Source organism: Leptodactylus fuscus, chromosome 1 (genome assembly GCF_031893055.1).
Source record: "Leptodactylus fuscus isolate aLepFus1 chromosome 1, aLepFus1.hap2, whole genome shotgun sequence".
In the NCBI taxonomy this organism is placed as follows: domain Eukaryota; kingdom Metazoa; phylum Chordata; class Amphibia; order Anura; family Leptodactylidae; genus Leptodactylus; species Leptodactylus fuscus.
This window is the reverse complement of record NC_134265.1, coordinates 134,664,378-134,680,165: the sequence shown is the minus strand read 5'-3', so window position 1 is coordinate 134,680,165 and position 15,788 is coordinate 134,664,378. Positions and strand designations below refer to the sequence as shown.

General features: G+C 40.3%; 1 protein-coding gene across 1 annotated transcript in view; it reads right to left on the bottom strand.

Moving 5' to 3' along the window:
* Window positions 1-15,788, bottom strand: part of AP1G2 (adaptor related protein complex 1 subunit gamma 2) — a 32,265-nt gene that overhangs the window by 8,069 nt on the left and 8,408 nt on the right. The window contains exons 7-15 of the mRNA XM_075276788.1: window positions 12,633-12,725; window positions 12,315-12,395; window positions 11,806-11,904; window positions 10,136-10,191; window positions 8,693-8,806; window positions 8,462-8,602; window positions 5,432-5,486; window positions 4,053-4,175; window positions 1,394-1,483 (exon numbers count right to left, since the gene is read on the bottom strand). Of these exons, the coding sequence (XP_075132889.1) occupies window positions 1,394-1,483; window positions 4,053-4,175; window positions 5,432-5,486; window positions 8,462-8,602; window positions 8,693-8,806; window positions 10,136-10,191; window positions 11,806-11,904; window positions 12,315-12,395; window positions 12,633-12,725 (852 nt within the window). The remainder of the gene's footprint in view (window positions 1-1,393; window positions 1,484-4,052; window positions 4,176-5,431; window positions 5,487-8,461; window positions 8,603-8,692; window positions 8,807-10,135; window positions 10,192-11,805; window positions 11,905-12,314; window positions 12,396-12,632; window positions 12,726-15,788) is intronic.

The window sequence follows — 15,788 nt, the reverse complement described above, 5'->3', positions numbered from 1 at the left end:
AAAACTTAAATATTTTGCAACTATAAATAATTAATTTTTTAGGGTTTTAAAGATTTTCTGTAAACTTCTCAGTTGTGATAGTCTGTTGTCTGGATAGGTTGATAGTGGATATGGAACCTGAGGCGCAAACTGCCTCAGGTTACGATCCAAAGGCCAGGTCGCCGTGACTGAAAGCCGGTGCACTGTACCGGCATGCAGCCGCACGCTCTGCTCCGGATTAGCCACAATTGAATGGGCCTAGTCCGGAGGGTGGAGTTTCTTCAGGCCGAATCGCAAGGCGACTTGGCCAGAAGAATGAACACCTCGCTTCTTTTTTCTGGGAACCGGAAGAAACGGCTCTCGGAAAAAGGGGAGCCGACTTTTTGGTCAGGATTTTGAGGCGATTATGGCCTCAAAACCCTGACTAAAAAACCCAGTGTGAATTTACCCTAAGAGTTTAGAAAGTTCCTGTATTAATGTTCATATCAAGACAAGACTTTCATCACTGAGCTGATTTTTGGGCCAGTGGTGCTTTTTTCCAGACCCAGTATGCCATGTTTTTTTGTGATCTTTTTAAACATAACGTTTTTGAGTGCACTATTCTTGTCCAAAAACTCTAACGCCAGATGTTATGTTAAAGTCTATAGTAAAATATAAAAAGCACTGTATGCAATGCATTTTGGTCTGTGGGGTTTTTGGTCAGTGGTACTTTTTTCAAGACACAATGTATTCTGACTAGGGTGGTTTCCCTTTAGGTTGCTCTGCAGCACTTAGTAAATTTTCAAGACAAAAATACACCAAGCTGCTACTAAATACACGTCAACGTGTCATAGAAAATGCATGTTACATGTAAAAATAAAGTTTTTCATGCAGTTTAAACCAGCAGAAAGTGAAGTGAAGAAAGTCTAAGGAAGATAAGTAACGGTCCCATATATATTCAATAAAAAACATGCAGAAAACACCCTCAGAGCCTATTGTTATGGACATATATTTTAGCTTTTTCCACTGTAATGTATTTGAGATCAACAGACAGAATAGTCTGGTGAGAAAAAAATTAATAATAATAATAAATTTTATTTAGCGCCAACATATTCCGCAGCGCTGTACAATTTGTAGGGTTCATAAGGCCGTGGCCCCACGTTGCAAAAACGCAAAGTTTGGCTATAGCTGCATTCTAAATTACCTGCAAAGTGAATGGGATTCCAGCTGATCCCATCCAAATATTGTAGAAAAAAATCACACTGGGAATGCTGCAATTTTAAATACACAATGTATTTCCGCTGCAATCTTTTCCGCAGCGTTTTATGACTGGAGCTCGCTACATGGGGCTTTAGCGTAATATTGACATCTCAAGGAATGTTTGACCAGTTTTTGACTCTATTTTTGCGTATAATGTAATCAATTGAAGACTCACCTGTATAGCTTCTTCTTCATCACAGGCTCCAATTATGAGAAGGTCACCATACTCCCCAATGCACCATGCTGCCACCTGAACTAATGGTTGCTGCATAGAAAATGTGACATTGTCTGAGGAAATTGTTGCAGAAACAGTAAATTTTAATGCAATGTTCCCTTTTATCTCATACAGACTAGCGTGAGACTCCACTGTTTTAATACTAGACTTTGATGCCTGATTCCTAACTACCAATCATATCTGTACATTGGAACGTTATATATCTGTTACTTAAAGAGGAAGTCACTCTCAAACAACAATGACCCATTGAATACGTCTCTTGAGAGGATGCTCAGACTTATGAACTGGGTCTTCCAATTCAGATCACACTAAAAGCTGAGTACATAAACTCTACAATGGGGCGGGATTTACTAATCCTGTCTAAAGTTTAGGCAGCTCAACCATTACTATTATGAACATCACAAACAGTAATTGACTGTAATGTAAGAACATGAGTGAAGCTTTATTTCATCAAGTTTGTTTCCTTTTATACTTTAGTCTAAGTTTACACTATCTATTAGTCGGCTTACATTAAGACGGAAATTTGTGTCAGAATTCTGATGCATTTCAAGCACACAATGACCCAGATTTACTATATTATGGGGATAATGTCCATCCTTAGGGAGAGACCACCTTCTCAGGTGTGTGGAGACTTATACAGCCGTAGTTGCTCCACTGCAAGGGAACATGGGAAGAATATGCAAATCTGTCTCCCAAGAAGTCGGGCATGATGTTCAGGGTGCTTCCCATAGAGGGTGGCATAACAGAGGCACTGTCTCCCTGTTTACATCTTGGGAGACAGATTTGCATGTTCCAGATTTACTATTGCATACATTGACATAAACATAGCACATCTATAGTGCAATGTGGTGCATCTTTATTAACCTAGTTGGAGCTAAATTATTTTAACATGGTAGACATGACATGTCTTAGAAAAAAAGGAATGGTTTAAATGTGTCCTGATGTGCCAAAATCGTGTCAGATAATTCTGACTCAAAGTAAGCCAAGTAAAAGGTGGTAAAAAGTAGACTAAACAGTCTAAAGAGACTCCAGATTTATCATTTCGTATCATTTACTATCATCATTCAAACTGCCTGTTTTTTTTAAAGGCATTTTTCTCTAAGGGTCCATTCACATGAAGGAAAATGGCACTGAATTTGGTGTGGAATCCACGTCAGATTTCGCGCTGAAAAAAAGCCTCCTGCAAAGATTTCAATGGGTTCCTTTTTTCTGCTAGCAGACTCTGACGCGGATTCCACACCAAATTCAGCACCATTTTCCTCCGTGTGAATGCACCCTTACGCTAGGTTTACACTAGCGTTCGGGTCTCCGTTCTCAGCTTTCCGTCTTCTGCATGCAGAAGACGGAAAGCTGTCAGAGCGTGTCCGGCCGTGAGCGGCGGTGAGCATTTTATGCTCTCCGCCGTGAAACCGTTTTTTTTTAAATCGGACACAGAGTACTGCATGTCCGACTGTGTCCGGTTTAAAAAAAACGGTTTCACGGCGGAGAGCAAAAAACGCTCACCGGCGCTAACGGCCGGACATCTTTCAAATCCATTCAAATGAATGGGTATGAAAGAGTCCTGCAGGTTTCCATCTCCTGCCTCTGTTTTGTGCAGGAAACGGAAACCTGCAGAACGGAGACCGGGCGCAGATGTGAACGAGCCCTTAGCCTGACACAGATTTCATTTCTGGCACATGGGATCCTCCCGAGGTGCACCAAAATTATTAAGAAGCCCTTAATAACCCCAATGCACAGTGAATGGGTCAGTGAAAACAGAATGGATGGCACACAGATTGGTGTCCATGTGTCATTTGTGATTTTCACTGACTCATAAACTTTAATGAATGGGCAGAGTTGCAAAAACGTACAGGTATAGCACCTGCACCATATTTTGCAGCGCTTTTCTATGGCCTGGACACATAGCTGCTAAAACTGTGGATGTGTATATAAGCCCACAGAATAGAATTGGCCTGTATATATTATCCACAATTGTAGACCTTTAATTGCAGATAATATACTATGATCTTGTGCAAGAGGCCTTATTCTGGCACGTCACATATTTTAATGAAAAGATTGTGAAAAAACTGGGCAAAAATATTAATGCGCAAGCAGCCAAAGCCTCTATGCAGACAAATTGTTTGCAAAAAAAGCTACAAAAAAGTCATGGTCATTTTGCATCTGTGGGGCTCCTGTTTTCAAACTAAAATAGGACATGTCCCATGTTTTATCAGTCCGTTAAAAGAAAAATAAATAAAAACAGTGAATAGCTCAATTCATATAATCTGATTTTAAGGCACAAAGCATTGTTCATCTGAATAAAGGCTTAATCTGCTGCAATGTATAGAAACCTCACAATTAAACTGTCCCCATTATGGGCTGTGTCACACAGAGAAAAGAGAAAATACATGTTCGATATAGGAAAATGAACAAATAGATCTATGACAAGATGAGACAGATTTAGTCCTACCACCATCTATGATATTTGATCATTACTCAGGTTTTGGTGTCTTTATTACAGACGGGGTTCCTCCCTGCTGACAGTGTTTCACAGTGCACTCCTCTTTATTTTAGACGGACTATACTTCTCCTGCCCCTTTTGTCACGCTGTTACTGATACCTGTACAATGTCTCTCCTCACTGCTTTGTAGAGTCTTTGAACAATGTAGCCATACAGCTCGGAGGACCCGCTGATCAGCTGAATAAGGTGTGAGACTGCATCATCCCGAACACTCTCCCCTGCCTGGAAAACAGTAGACAGTACTACTCATTTCATAGCTACGTCCAGGAAACAGTATGAAAGTGTGAATTATACATATGGTACATTCCTATTACTGCAGGGTATCGAGGAGGAACATCTACACCAAAAATACAAAAAAAAACCTCATATACATGTTCCTGGCATTTAAATATCTATTCATTTATTTTGCTCATACCTTCCCAGCACATTATTACAGAATGGCAAGTCTGCCTCACTCACATGATACGGGGCAAGTGCAAATGTTAATGTATCACAAGGCAGATTTGTTATTTAGAAGTACAACACGTAAGGAATTCACAAATTTACAAATGGCAGATTTGTTCCAGAAATATGTTAAACTATCCATGAGCTTTCTGGCAAAACTACCCCTTTCAGATTAATAGAAATTATTTTTAGTATCTTATGTAGTTGCAATCTAACAAGGGCAATAAAGAAAAGTCCATCAAGCTGTGGCTTATGAAATATAATGCTGCGTGACTATGTCAAGCCAAACCAACTTGTAGCTTTCAGACACTGGTCTTAAGGGGAGTATACAGTCTCGCCCATGCATATTTAAGTGTCACCATCGTGTTACATAGTATAATTTTGTTATGTATGTTATTTTTGTAGATTTAGGCTAAGGCCCCGAAGGTATAATTGATATGTGCGAAGGTTTTTAAAATCACATCATTTACACTTCAGATATTTTTCTGCAATGTGTGTATGAGATTTGCTAGAATCCCATCATCCCATCCACTTTGCAGTGACTGTAAAACTTTTGCACAACTTGGGGCCTCGGCCTTACGGAGAACCTACTTTGAAATCTTCATTAAATTAGGCAGTTAGTGCACTAAGGGTGGTCCTTCAGCTCCATGGAGCTTTGCTCTTGCCACTCAGAACCCTACCATCTTCTGCCTGCACCACCCCATGCAAATTGATCCTCCCACTGCTATGACATCACCCACTCTACTTGAGCGGCACAAGCAGTGCTCAGGGCTGAAGGCCCGCCTCCAGTGCTCTGATTGCCTCATTTGCATTAAATGTCAAAGTTGTTTTTCGCCAAATCTATTATACTTAATATTTTGCCATATCCCTTTAGTAAAGTAATAAAACCCTTGTATGTTGACAAACAAATATGCAACTTTTTATTTTATCTTTATATATTTTCAAAAATGTATTAACCCCCATCCTGTAATGTTGTTCTGTACATACTGTATCATGGAAATAAATTATTAAAAAACCATATTGCATTCACTCACCGTGACCAATGTCTCCATTATGGTATCTATGTGCCAACGCTTGGAAGGAGAAAACCTGTGAGAGAATAGAGAATGAAATAAAATTGTCCCCAATCAAGTTTTATGCCTGGGATAAACATACTCTTACCAGAATTTAAAATGCATTTCTCACCACCAACTTTGGCTCAAACAATGCAAGTCTACTATAGTATTGCTGGAAAAATAAGGTTCCATGACTACTAAAGATGTCCAATATGTCACAGAAGGTGGACTCTACACTCATTGTATTGTGGTGTGGCTTTACTGCTTATCTCCTGCTTAGGGCTTATTCACATGGCTGACATTCATGAGACTCCAGGATACAATAATTCATCTAAATGAATCCAAGGAAGAGGGGTGGGTGAACCTAATGCCTAAACCTAATCCAAAATTCCTTATGGCAAAATAATATAAAAGGCAGAATACAGTGCTAAAAGGCAGAATAAGAGGAAGATTACAGTGGAATAAGAGACAGAATACAGTGGAGAAAGGCACAATACGAGTACAAATACAGCAGAATAAGAGGCAGAATACAGGTTTCAAATATAGCCAAGTTGTAACATCTCTGCCTGTTCGGGTCTCTGCGCCACCCTCTGCTCGCATGCTGCGGTGCAAGAGGCGTGTGCAGTTTGGTTCTTTGCTTAAAGTTTTTGATTGCACTGTGTGAACACGGCTCTAGTTCTGTGATTGAATTTCCACCACACCCGTCTTCTGCCCTTGTTTGCCTCTGTTCATGAAGTGGTTAATTCGTGTGATTGACAGCCTATCTACCTATTAACTTCAGGGTGGGTTCTTCCTCCCTATTTAAGCTTGGCTCACATTCACACTGTGCTTGCTATTGCCTTGTGCGTACTTGCTTTTTTCTGTCACTGTTATTACTTGTATTCTAATCCTTGACCTCTGGCTTTCCCTACTGACTACTTCTTTTGGACTTTGATTTGGCACTGCATTGCTCAACTGTTTCCTGACCCTAGGCTAGCTGACCTCCCTTTGTTGTTGTCCGTCTTGTCTGCGTTTTGTGTGTCACATATATAGGAAGGGATTGTCTTCGAGTTGCCACCTATTATGTAGGATAGGGCCTGGCAATAGGAAGGGACAGTGAGGGGCTTCAGCATAGGGCTCACTGTCTTTTGTGCCCCGCCCCAGGGTTTCCAGCAGCTACTGGGGAATTGCTGTCCTAGCAATTCCATAACACAAGTATTAAGAAAGTTTGGGAACCACTGCAATAGAGTATGGTATTTATCAGGGACAAATGCAAAGTCCTACACTTGGGTAAGAAGAATATAAAAAACATAGTATGGGGGAATTGAACTAGGTGATAGCACAGGGGAAAATGACTTGGGCATATTGGTGGATCATAAATTTAATATGAGTTAACAATGTGATGCTGTGGCCAAGAAGGCTAACAAAATTCTGGGTTGAATTAAAGCAAGCATTGAATCTAGATCAAGAGCAGTAATTATTCCACTGTACTCTGCCCTGGTTAGACCTTACAAGGAGTACTGTGTACAGTTTTAGGCGTCTCATTTTAAGAAGGGCATTGATTTATTGGAGCAAGTCCAGAGAAGAGCAACTAAGATGGTGGAAGGCCTGCAACCATGTCCTATGAGGAGCGGCTAAAAGAATTAGGATTGTTTAGTTTGCAGAAAAGAAGGTTGAGAGGGGATCTAATAGCTGTCTATAAATATTTGAAAGGTAGTCACAGTGCAGAGGGATCTACCCTATTTTCTTTATCACAGGAAAGTAATGGGATGAAATTAATAGGAAGCAGATTTAGATGAGATATTAGGAAAAAATTTTGACAGTGAAGGTGGTGAATGAGTGGAATAGGCTGCCACGAGAGGTGGTGAGCTCTCCATCAATGGAAACCTCAAGCGAAAGCTGCACAAACATTTAGCTGGGATGATTTAGGGAAACCTGTATTGCAGGGGGTTGGACTCTATGGCCTTTTGTGGTCCCTTCCAACTCTAAAGGAGAAGAAGAGGAAGAGTATACATAGTATACGGTCTGTCAATATATAATGGAAAATCATTCTAATTGTATTGATATGTTTATGGTCACACAGCTAGGCAAGTATGCAATGCACCATCATGAATGTTAGGTCCGAATCATATCTGTGTTCGGTAATCCCTTCTGGGAGTCCGCATGGGGACCCCCAAACGGAATACCGAAGGCATTGACAAGCAGTGAGCAGTGAAAGCACACGGACCCCATAGACTACAATGGTCCATGTGCTTTCCGAACACTGTCCGCACAAGTCATGCAGACAGGAAAGTATATCATGAAGTACTTTTCTGTCTGCATGTTCCGTGTGGACACCGTGCGGAAAGTACACTGACCCCATTATAGTCTATATTGTCCATGTGCTTTCATAAACTCACTGCTTGCCACTGTATTTAGTGTTCTGTTTGGGGGGTCCCTATGTGGACTCCCCGAACGGAATACCGAATGCAGATGTGAACTAGCCCTTAGCACTAAGAAGACAAGCAGAGATAAATCACTATGGACAGATTTTGTTTGTATAAGGGAGAATTCACACGGCGTAACGTCCCGCGAGATTTGGCACGTGTACGCCGCGTGACCCTTTGCGTGCCGTACACGCTCCCATTCATTTCAATGGGAGCGGGGAGCGTATGCGCCGCGCTAGTTTGCGGCCGTGCATTTATTCACGGCCGCAAACTAGCGCGGCGCATACGCTCCCCGCTCCCATTGAAATGAATGGGAGCGTGTACGGCACGCAAAGGGTCATGCGGCGTACACGTGCCAAATCTCGCGGGACGTTACGCCGTGTGAATGCTCCCTAACAGAACTAATTCTATATTTTCATGCGCCATTATGAAATAACTTGACTTGCATCCTGTCTTTATTTTCCATTAGGGGTCATCCACTACAACCCTCCTGTTGTTAGTCATAGAGAAGAGCTGCTAAGAAGTAGTAAATGGACACCTTTTCCAGTCATTCACTTAATAGACATAAATGCTGATTTTTCTCACTATTTTCACATGATCTTACTTTTCTGCACAAAGGAATATTCCTGATGTACATTGTTCCTTTAGCTCCTGCGAGCAGGTCTGTAGAAACCTCTGAAGTTCCTTCATCATTACACGAATATTTGTTTCATTCACAAGTGCAAAACACAAGTCCAGAGCCTTCCTGCAAGAAATAAATGTAATAAATATATGGCCCGTGTTTAGACCAATGGCTTCTAGATATTACGTATTCAGTGAATACACATGCGAGTACCTGTTTACAGACGTGTCTGTCTGTCTAAGACACTCCACAATTGTCCCTCTGTGTCTCTGTACAGCTGCATGATCCGACTGAACCAAGCGTTGGAGAGATATTAGAGCAACAAACCTTCAAAGAACATAGAAAAATTAGAGATTGTGGATGTCTCTATTCTTAGTATACCTTCTGTTTATATGCTAAGCTGTGACTATAGAAAAATGTGTAAATAATGTGTCTTGTATAGTAGAAATGTCTTTTTTAGTACTATAAAGTTTCAGGTTTTCTCTCTCTAGCTATGGACATCTTTGTAAAAGAAAAACAAATTAAAGGTAAACAGTCATTAGTTTTTGGTCCCTAAGCTAGTATCATGTCCTTAGGCTACCGGTGTTTAGGGCCAGTCCCAAACATTGCAGTGTTCTGCAGATACTGAAAGTTTTATTCTGCTGGAGACTCAGGACGCTTTATATTGATTTGTATTATTCTCGGATGGGACTGGGATCACCATATTTGGGAGCCTAGCCTAGCCCTAGTGGGGGCCGCAGCAAAAAAGCTGTGCGGGAAAAACTGTGGCAGAAATGCATTACTGTTTTTCCTGCAGCTCTTTTCACAGAAAGTCCACAAAGGAAACTTTCTGCTTCCATTATACCTATAGGGGAACCACCAGCATTATCGTAGATATAATTGATATGCTGAGATTTCCAAAAAACGTGACTGTATTGTGTTGATGGGTTTCACTAGAGTCCCATCCAATTTGCAGTGACTGTAAGACAACACAATTTTGCCGTGTTTACGCCACGTGGGGACCCAGGCTTAAGTAGTCACAGGGAAGGGGGACAGTTTCACCTAGTCACACACTTATCATGCTAAATGACTCCTTGTGAGGTTGGCAGTTAGGTAGGGTAAAAGGGTGATGTCTAACAGTGAGGGACATGTCAGTTAGAGCATTGACTGTATTGACTGTAGAGATGACTATGTTCTAGCACCCCATGATTAGTTAAGGTAAACCCTAGTGAGCAGCACTATAGCATAGCACATTACATAGGACCAGCTTAGGGTTAGTTCACACGGTAGAAACCTTTTACGCCGTGTGTCTTTTTCATGCGGCTAGCGAGTTACACAAACTCCACAGCAGCAAAGTAGCAGGACATTTAAAGAATGTTGCTTAATATCTCATTTAGGTAGCATATCCACATACAATCATTCTTGGAGGAATGAAGAGAAATACAGCATATTAATGTACAGATATGAGGCCACTAAGATGACAGAATATAAACCAAACAAGTCTCACGTTATTTTGCCTTGATGTGATTATTTTAATATATATTGTAATGCATAGTTGTAAACAGTCGACCAAATGGATCTCAATAGGGAAATATAAAATACATGAATTTTGCTGTGAGCTATGCACATAAGATCAGTGACTGCTTAAGAACTAAATAAGCAAGGAAACAACCATACCTGATGTTTTTATCATTACTTAGAAGAAAACGTCCAAGGATGTTAACAGCAAGAACCTAGGATATCAGAACAGAGAGACTACATGAGAATAGATGATTCTGCATAGATATAGACAGCTGCAGTAATCCATACCGGTCCTACATTTTCAAGTAAATATAAGCTATGTATGAACACCAGGACCCTGGTAGATGCTTAATGTTCACACCATTTTCAGTCTTTGTGTGTCTGATCAGGGCTCACTCCAGGCTTTTTGTGGACCCTTAGGTGACATAGCCTCAATGGGCCCCTTTTGGAGTAACTTCATCTGTATTAATGGAAGTACTCAATGCAGAAACTGACTGGGCCTCCATAGATACTAAATATATATATTTGACTTGGGGCCCCCCTACGTCACTGTACATCACGACGCTGGGCTGACCCACATGACGTCTGTTACATCATTAAAGAGTACCAAAGACTGCAGGAAATTGCGCCAGAGCCCAGGAGAGATAAATATCACTGGGTTTTTATGTGTGTGTGACTGGGTTTTTATGTTTGCTCATCTCCCCTGGGCCACTGATCATTATATTTTGGGGCCTGAAGAGACCCTACAGTATAAAAATGCTAATTTTGTTTGGATGTATTCTTTCCAAACAAAACCGCTAAGAGATCAAGATTCACCAAACAAATACTCTTGCCGCGGTCAGCGGCATTAACAATCTCCACTCCTGCCCACAGCCACCTCTGCTTTCCCTTCAGCCCTCCAGGGGAAACCATGCATCAAATATCACATCGCTATTAGCGATGTCCTGACGTTCAGCATCAGCAACGTGATATGCAACGCACAAGGCTCCCTGGAGGGCTGAAGGTGAAGAGACGGCAGCTGTAAGCAAAAGCAGGGATCGGTAAGTAATTAGGGCCCATTACCTGCTGGTGTTACTGCAGCAGGTAACTGTCTATTTTACTTACAACCCCCCCCCCCAAAAAAAAACAAACAAACAAACAAAAAAAAAACAACCAGCAGTAGGCGCAGTCAGCACCTGGCAGTCAAGAGGGCCCCTCAGGTATGCCAGGTGCTGATGCCAGCAGCCAACATATGCATATGATGTGTATCTCAAATATATGCTTGCCATAAATTTACTGATGCTCACTATAAATAAAAAGTGTAATGTGTAAGATATATGTTACCACTTTTGTCATATTTCCTGCCCATAGCAGCAGATCCATCTAGCATTTGCACCAGGTGCACACGAGTGGTATTAGCATCTATACTTCCTTCCCTTCACTCAGACTCTTATCTCTAATAGCACCCATATCACCATCCACACACAGAGAAATCCATGGAGAGGGGAGGGTGGAGGCAGCTACTGTGGCTAGTAAATTATTTATTGGCTTGTTCTCTACAGTGGTAAAATATTCGTTTACTAGATATAGTAGAGTCTAAAGAGAATCAATAGACTCATTGTAGCAGAGCTTAGCAGGTGGAACCACACAGTGTGAACTAGAGGTAACGGGTAGCTGAGTATGCTGGGAGACATGGTATGCGGGAGAGCATTGGGGTTACAAAGTTTTTAACCAGGGTTCTTGCATCTGAGTGGACCATCTAAGTAATTATTATGACTGTTCCAGCTAAACTCAAATACGGATAGATGTCAGGTCCATTGTACACAGCTTTATCTTTCGAAACTCACCCGTAGACCACTTGCAGACTTGGTTTCAACAATAGTGAGCACAGTTTCATACAAAACTGCATTACCAGCATTTGTCTGTGTTTCTGTACAAGTGGAAACCTGAGAAAGACACAGGGAACAATTATGTGCCACGGTGATGATGCCTATGGTACAGTTACAAGAGGTCACCTTATACATGCAGTTTTCAACAGACTTTCATGTAGTCAATAAATTTGTGGAAAATTGTCATAAAAGTTGCATTATTAGGGTTAACTGTAATGTTTACCTATTAAAAGATTTCTCATTAATTATTTTTATGTCCTTTTGAACAGGCTAGTCACAAAACACATTATTTTGTAACAGAGATGGAGAAGAACCACATATGCAGGGCCAACACTTCCATGAAACTAGATTGAAAAACACTTGTTCTTGGGATAAAATTAAAAGTAATTGCTGGAAAAATCCTTGTAAAATATGATATAATGATAAAGCGATAAATCTTTATAACATTCTGTACATGGGTCTCTTACCTGGGCCAACAAGTCACTCATTGCATCACAGACGCTCTCATCGTTTTGTCCTAAAACTCTCAATAGTCGTAAAATACGGACCTGGTCAAAAATGTATGTGATGGAACAAGCTGGTTAGATGATAGCATGGCAAATGAAATACATAAAATATGTATCACAGTCATAGTGAAGGCAAAACCAAAGAAATAGGTCAAAGCATATAAACATAGGTGAACTACATCAATGTAGGCAGGTAGAAGTATCTGCCAAGTAAAGAGTAACAGAATGAGAAAATGGAACAAATAGTGAAATAACTAAAATCACCCTATGGAAACAGACCTGTAAAAAGGGGTCAGTGACACCTGACACTGCATGTTCTGGGGAATAGCCAGACATGATCTGTCGGAGTTTCTGCAGCAGTAGTGGAAGTATCTGAAGGCAAGAACAATAAACATACATGTTTAGTATAGTTATGGCAATGAAAGTTACTGGTCACTTCATACTACAATTTAAAAAAAAAAAACATGAAAAACTATAATAAATAGAAAGTAGCTTTGTAAAATTTCTTATTCTCCAATGCAAAAAAAAAGTGGATTCATTTCCATACCATGCAGTAACAGTATGGTACCAGATGAGAAAGTTCCTGTTCTACATTAGAATACTACAGCATAGGTGGAGGAACTATGTCCCTACAACATGCAGCGGGTTTTCCCTATAACATAAGATACATACAGTAGCACTTAAGCGATTTATAAGTAGGTGGGTTTCCGCAGTAAGGCCCATTGGTTCCTCCCAAAATGCAACAGTGAAGAGCCAATATGACTCCCAGGCCTGCCATTGCTCCTTAGGCCTTGTCAGAGACAGGGCTTAATAGTTTACCTAGCAGTGTAACGCCATAAGGGAAGTAACTGTCTGCACTGTTAGTATGCTAGCCATCTTTTTCACAGCTAACACACTGACCCATTCACTTCTATGGCCCCTTACACATGTCCATGTATTTTCACAGTCCTGTGTATGGGGCCATTAACTGTGAGCAAAAATCAGGACAGGTCCAATTCCTGTCCATTTTGTTTCCAGTGCTCCATGAATGGATCCATGGGAGCATGGATGTCATCCATGTGCTGTCTGTGATGTTCAATCATGGCCTGGCCTAATACAATATCAATACAATGCAAAATCAAAAAAATGTTAAAAGAATAATTATCAACAAGAAAAAAAATTGGAGTATGCAATTTTTTATTTTTGCAAAACAAAAACAATAAAACACTATGTTTTGACCACAGCCATAAAAACCCATACACTATAATCTCATTAAGAGGTTACAATACATTTAGTATTTTTGTGTCTAGAGCTCCCACACAAACCTATAGTTCACCATTGTAAGATTTTGTAAATGTCACAAATTCTGGTTATTGATCATTTAATGGGTTTTAGGTTGTTAATAATATTTTAATCTAGGACACATTGAACCTACAGGTTATGACTTCCTCTTTTAAATAAGGAGTTATATCTCTATCCAAGGAACAATAATATATAACAAAGTGTATTTTATTACTAGCCTGGCGCTAAATGAAATCAGTCAAGTGAAGATCAGACCCATGTGCAATTGGGGTCAGTAATACACAAAGAAAGTATGATCATCGGAAAAGTAAAGGCGATTTCATAATTCCGGTTATTTAAGGCTGTTATACTGTCTGCAAAATGTTTCCAGACAATAAAATATTTCTCCCAGAAACTCATCTCAATTACACTTTTTGTTATACAAATATTTATTTCCTTTGTGTGTATTGGAAGAAGTCAAACTGGAAATCAATTCATACAAAACTCCAATAATGGTCCGGAAAAAAATTGTTGGCACCTTTTCAAAACTGTGGGTAAATAACTTTGTTTCAAGCATGTGATGCTCATTCAAACTCACCTGTGGCAAGTAACAGGTGTGGGCAATATAAAAATCACACCTGAAACCAGATAAAAAGGAGAGAACAGAAAAAAGAGAAGAGGACTGTCTGAGGACTTGAGAACCAAAATTGTGAGAAAATATACAAGTCTATCTCCAGAGATCTTGATGTTCCTTTGTCCACAGAGCGCAACATAAGCAAGAAGTTTACATGGTACTGTAACTAATCTCCCTTAACATGATCGGAAAAGAAAAACTGATGAAATGTTGCAATGCAGAATAGTCCAGATGGTGGATAAGCAGCTCCAATCAAGTTCCAAAAAAATTCAAGCTGTCCTGCAGGCTCAGGGTGCACCAGTGTCAGTGTGTACTGGCCATCGACATTTGAATTAAATGACACACTATGGCAGGAGACCCAGGAGCACCGCATTGCTGACAGAGACGTAAAAAAGAATGTAGACTGCAGTTTGCCAAAATGTACATGGCACAATCCCCAAAATCCTTCTGGGGAATGTCTTGTGGACAGATGAGACCAAGATAGAGCTTTTAGGTAAAGCACATCATTCTACTGTTTACTGAAAACAGAATGAGGCCTACAAAGAAAAGAACACAGTACCAACAGTGAAATATGGTGGAAGGTTCAAAGATATTTTGGGGTTGTTTTGCTGCCTCTGAGTGTCTTGACTGTGTGCAAGGCATCATGAAACGTAAAGATTACTAAAGGATTTTGGGTTGCAATGTAGGGTCCAGTGTCAGAAAGCTGGGTTTGCGTCCTGGTTCTTCCAACAGGACAATGACCCCAAACATACTTCAGAAAGCAGCCAGAAATGGATGGACACAAAGTGCTGGAGACTTCTGAAGTGGCCAGCAATGAGTCCGGATCTAAATCCCATTGAACTCCTGTGGACAGAGCTTAAAATTGCTATTGGTGAGAAGGCACCCTTCACATATGAGAGATCTGCAGCAGTTTGCAAGAAAAGTGGTCCAAAATTCCAGTTGAGAGGTGTAAGAAGCTTGTTGATGGTTATAGGAAGCAATTTATATCAGTTATTTTTTCCAAAGGGTGTCCAACCAAATATTAAATTGAGGGAGTAATTTTGTGCAGCCCATATATAGAGTTTTGCATGAAATTCAAAATTTTTTTGCTTACTTTTTCTCAGCTACAATACACACAAAGGAAATAAACATGTGTAACAAAACACATGCAATTGCAATAATTTTCTGGGAGGAATACTTCATTTTCTGGAAATATTTCAGAGGTGCCAACACTTATGGCCATGACTGTATAAATACTGAAGTGTCTTCACAATATTTAATATCTTGAATTTCATTGTTTACATTACAACTGTAAACAGCCCTGTGTGTACAGATTTCAATCGACTTGGAAGTAAACAATTAAAATGTTTATCCCACTGTATGAACTGATCCTCTATCCGACTGTGATGACATGTCCACAAAATTAACAGAGCAGTGGTCACACATGCACAACACTGCACCTTTTACACAAAACACTCCGGTCGTTTGGAGCCGTCAGCAATCAGACACTTAAACTATACCATATCCACTACTACTATACTCTGGATAGGAAGTAAGTGTCT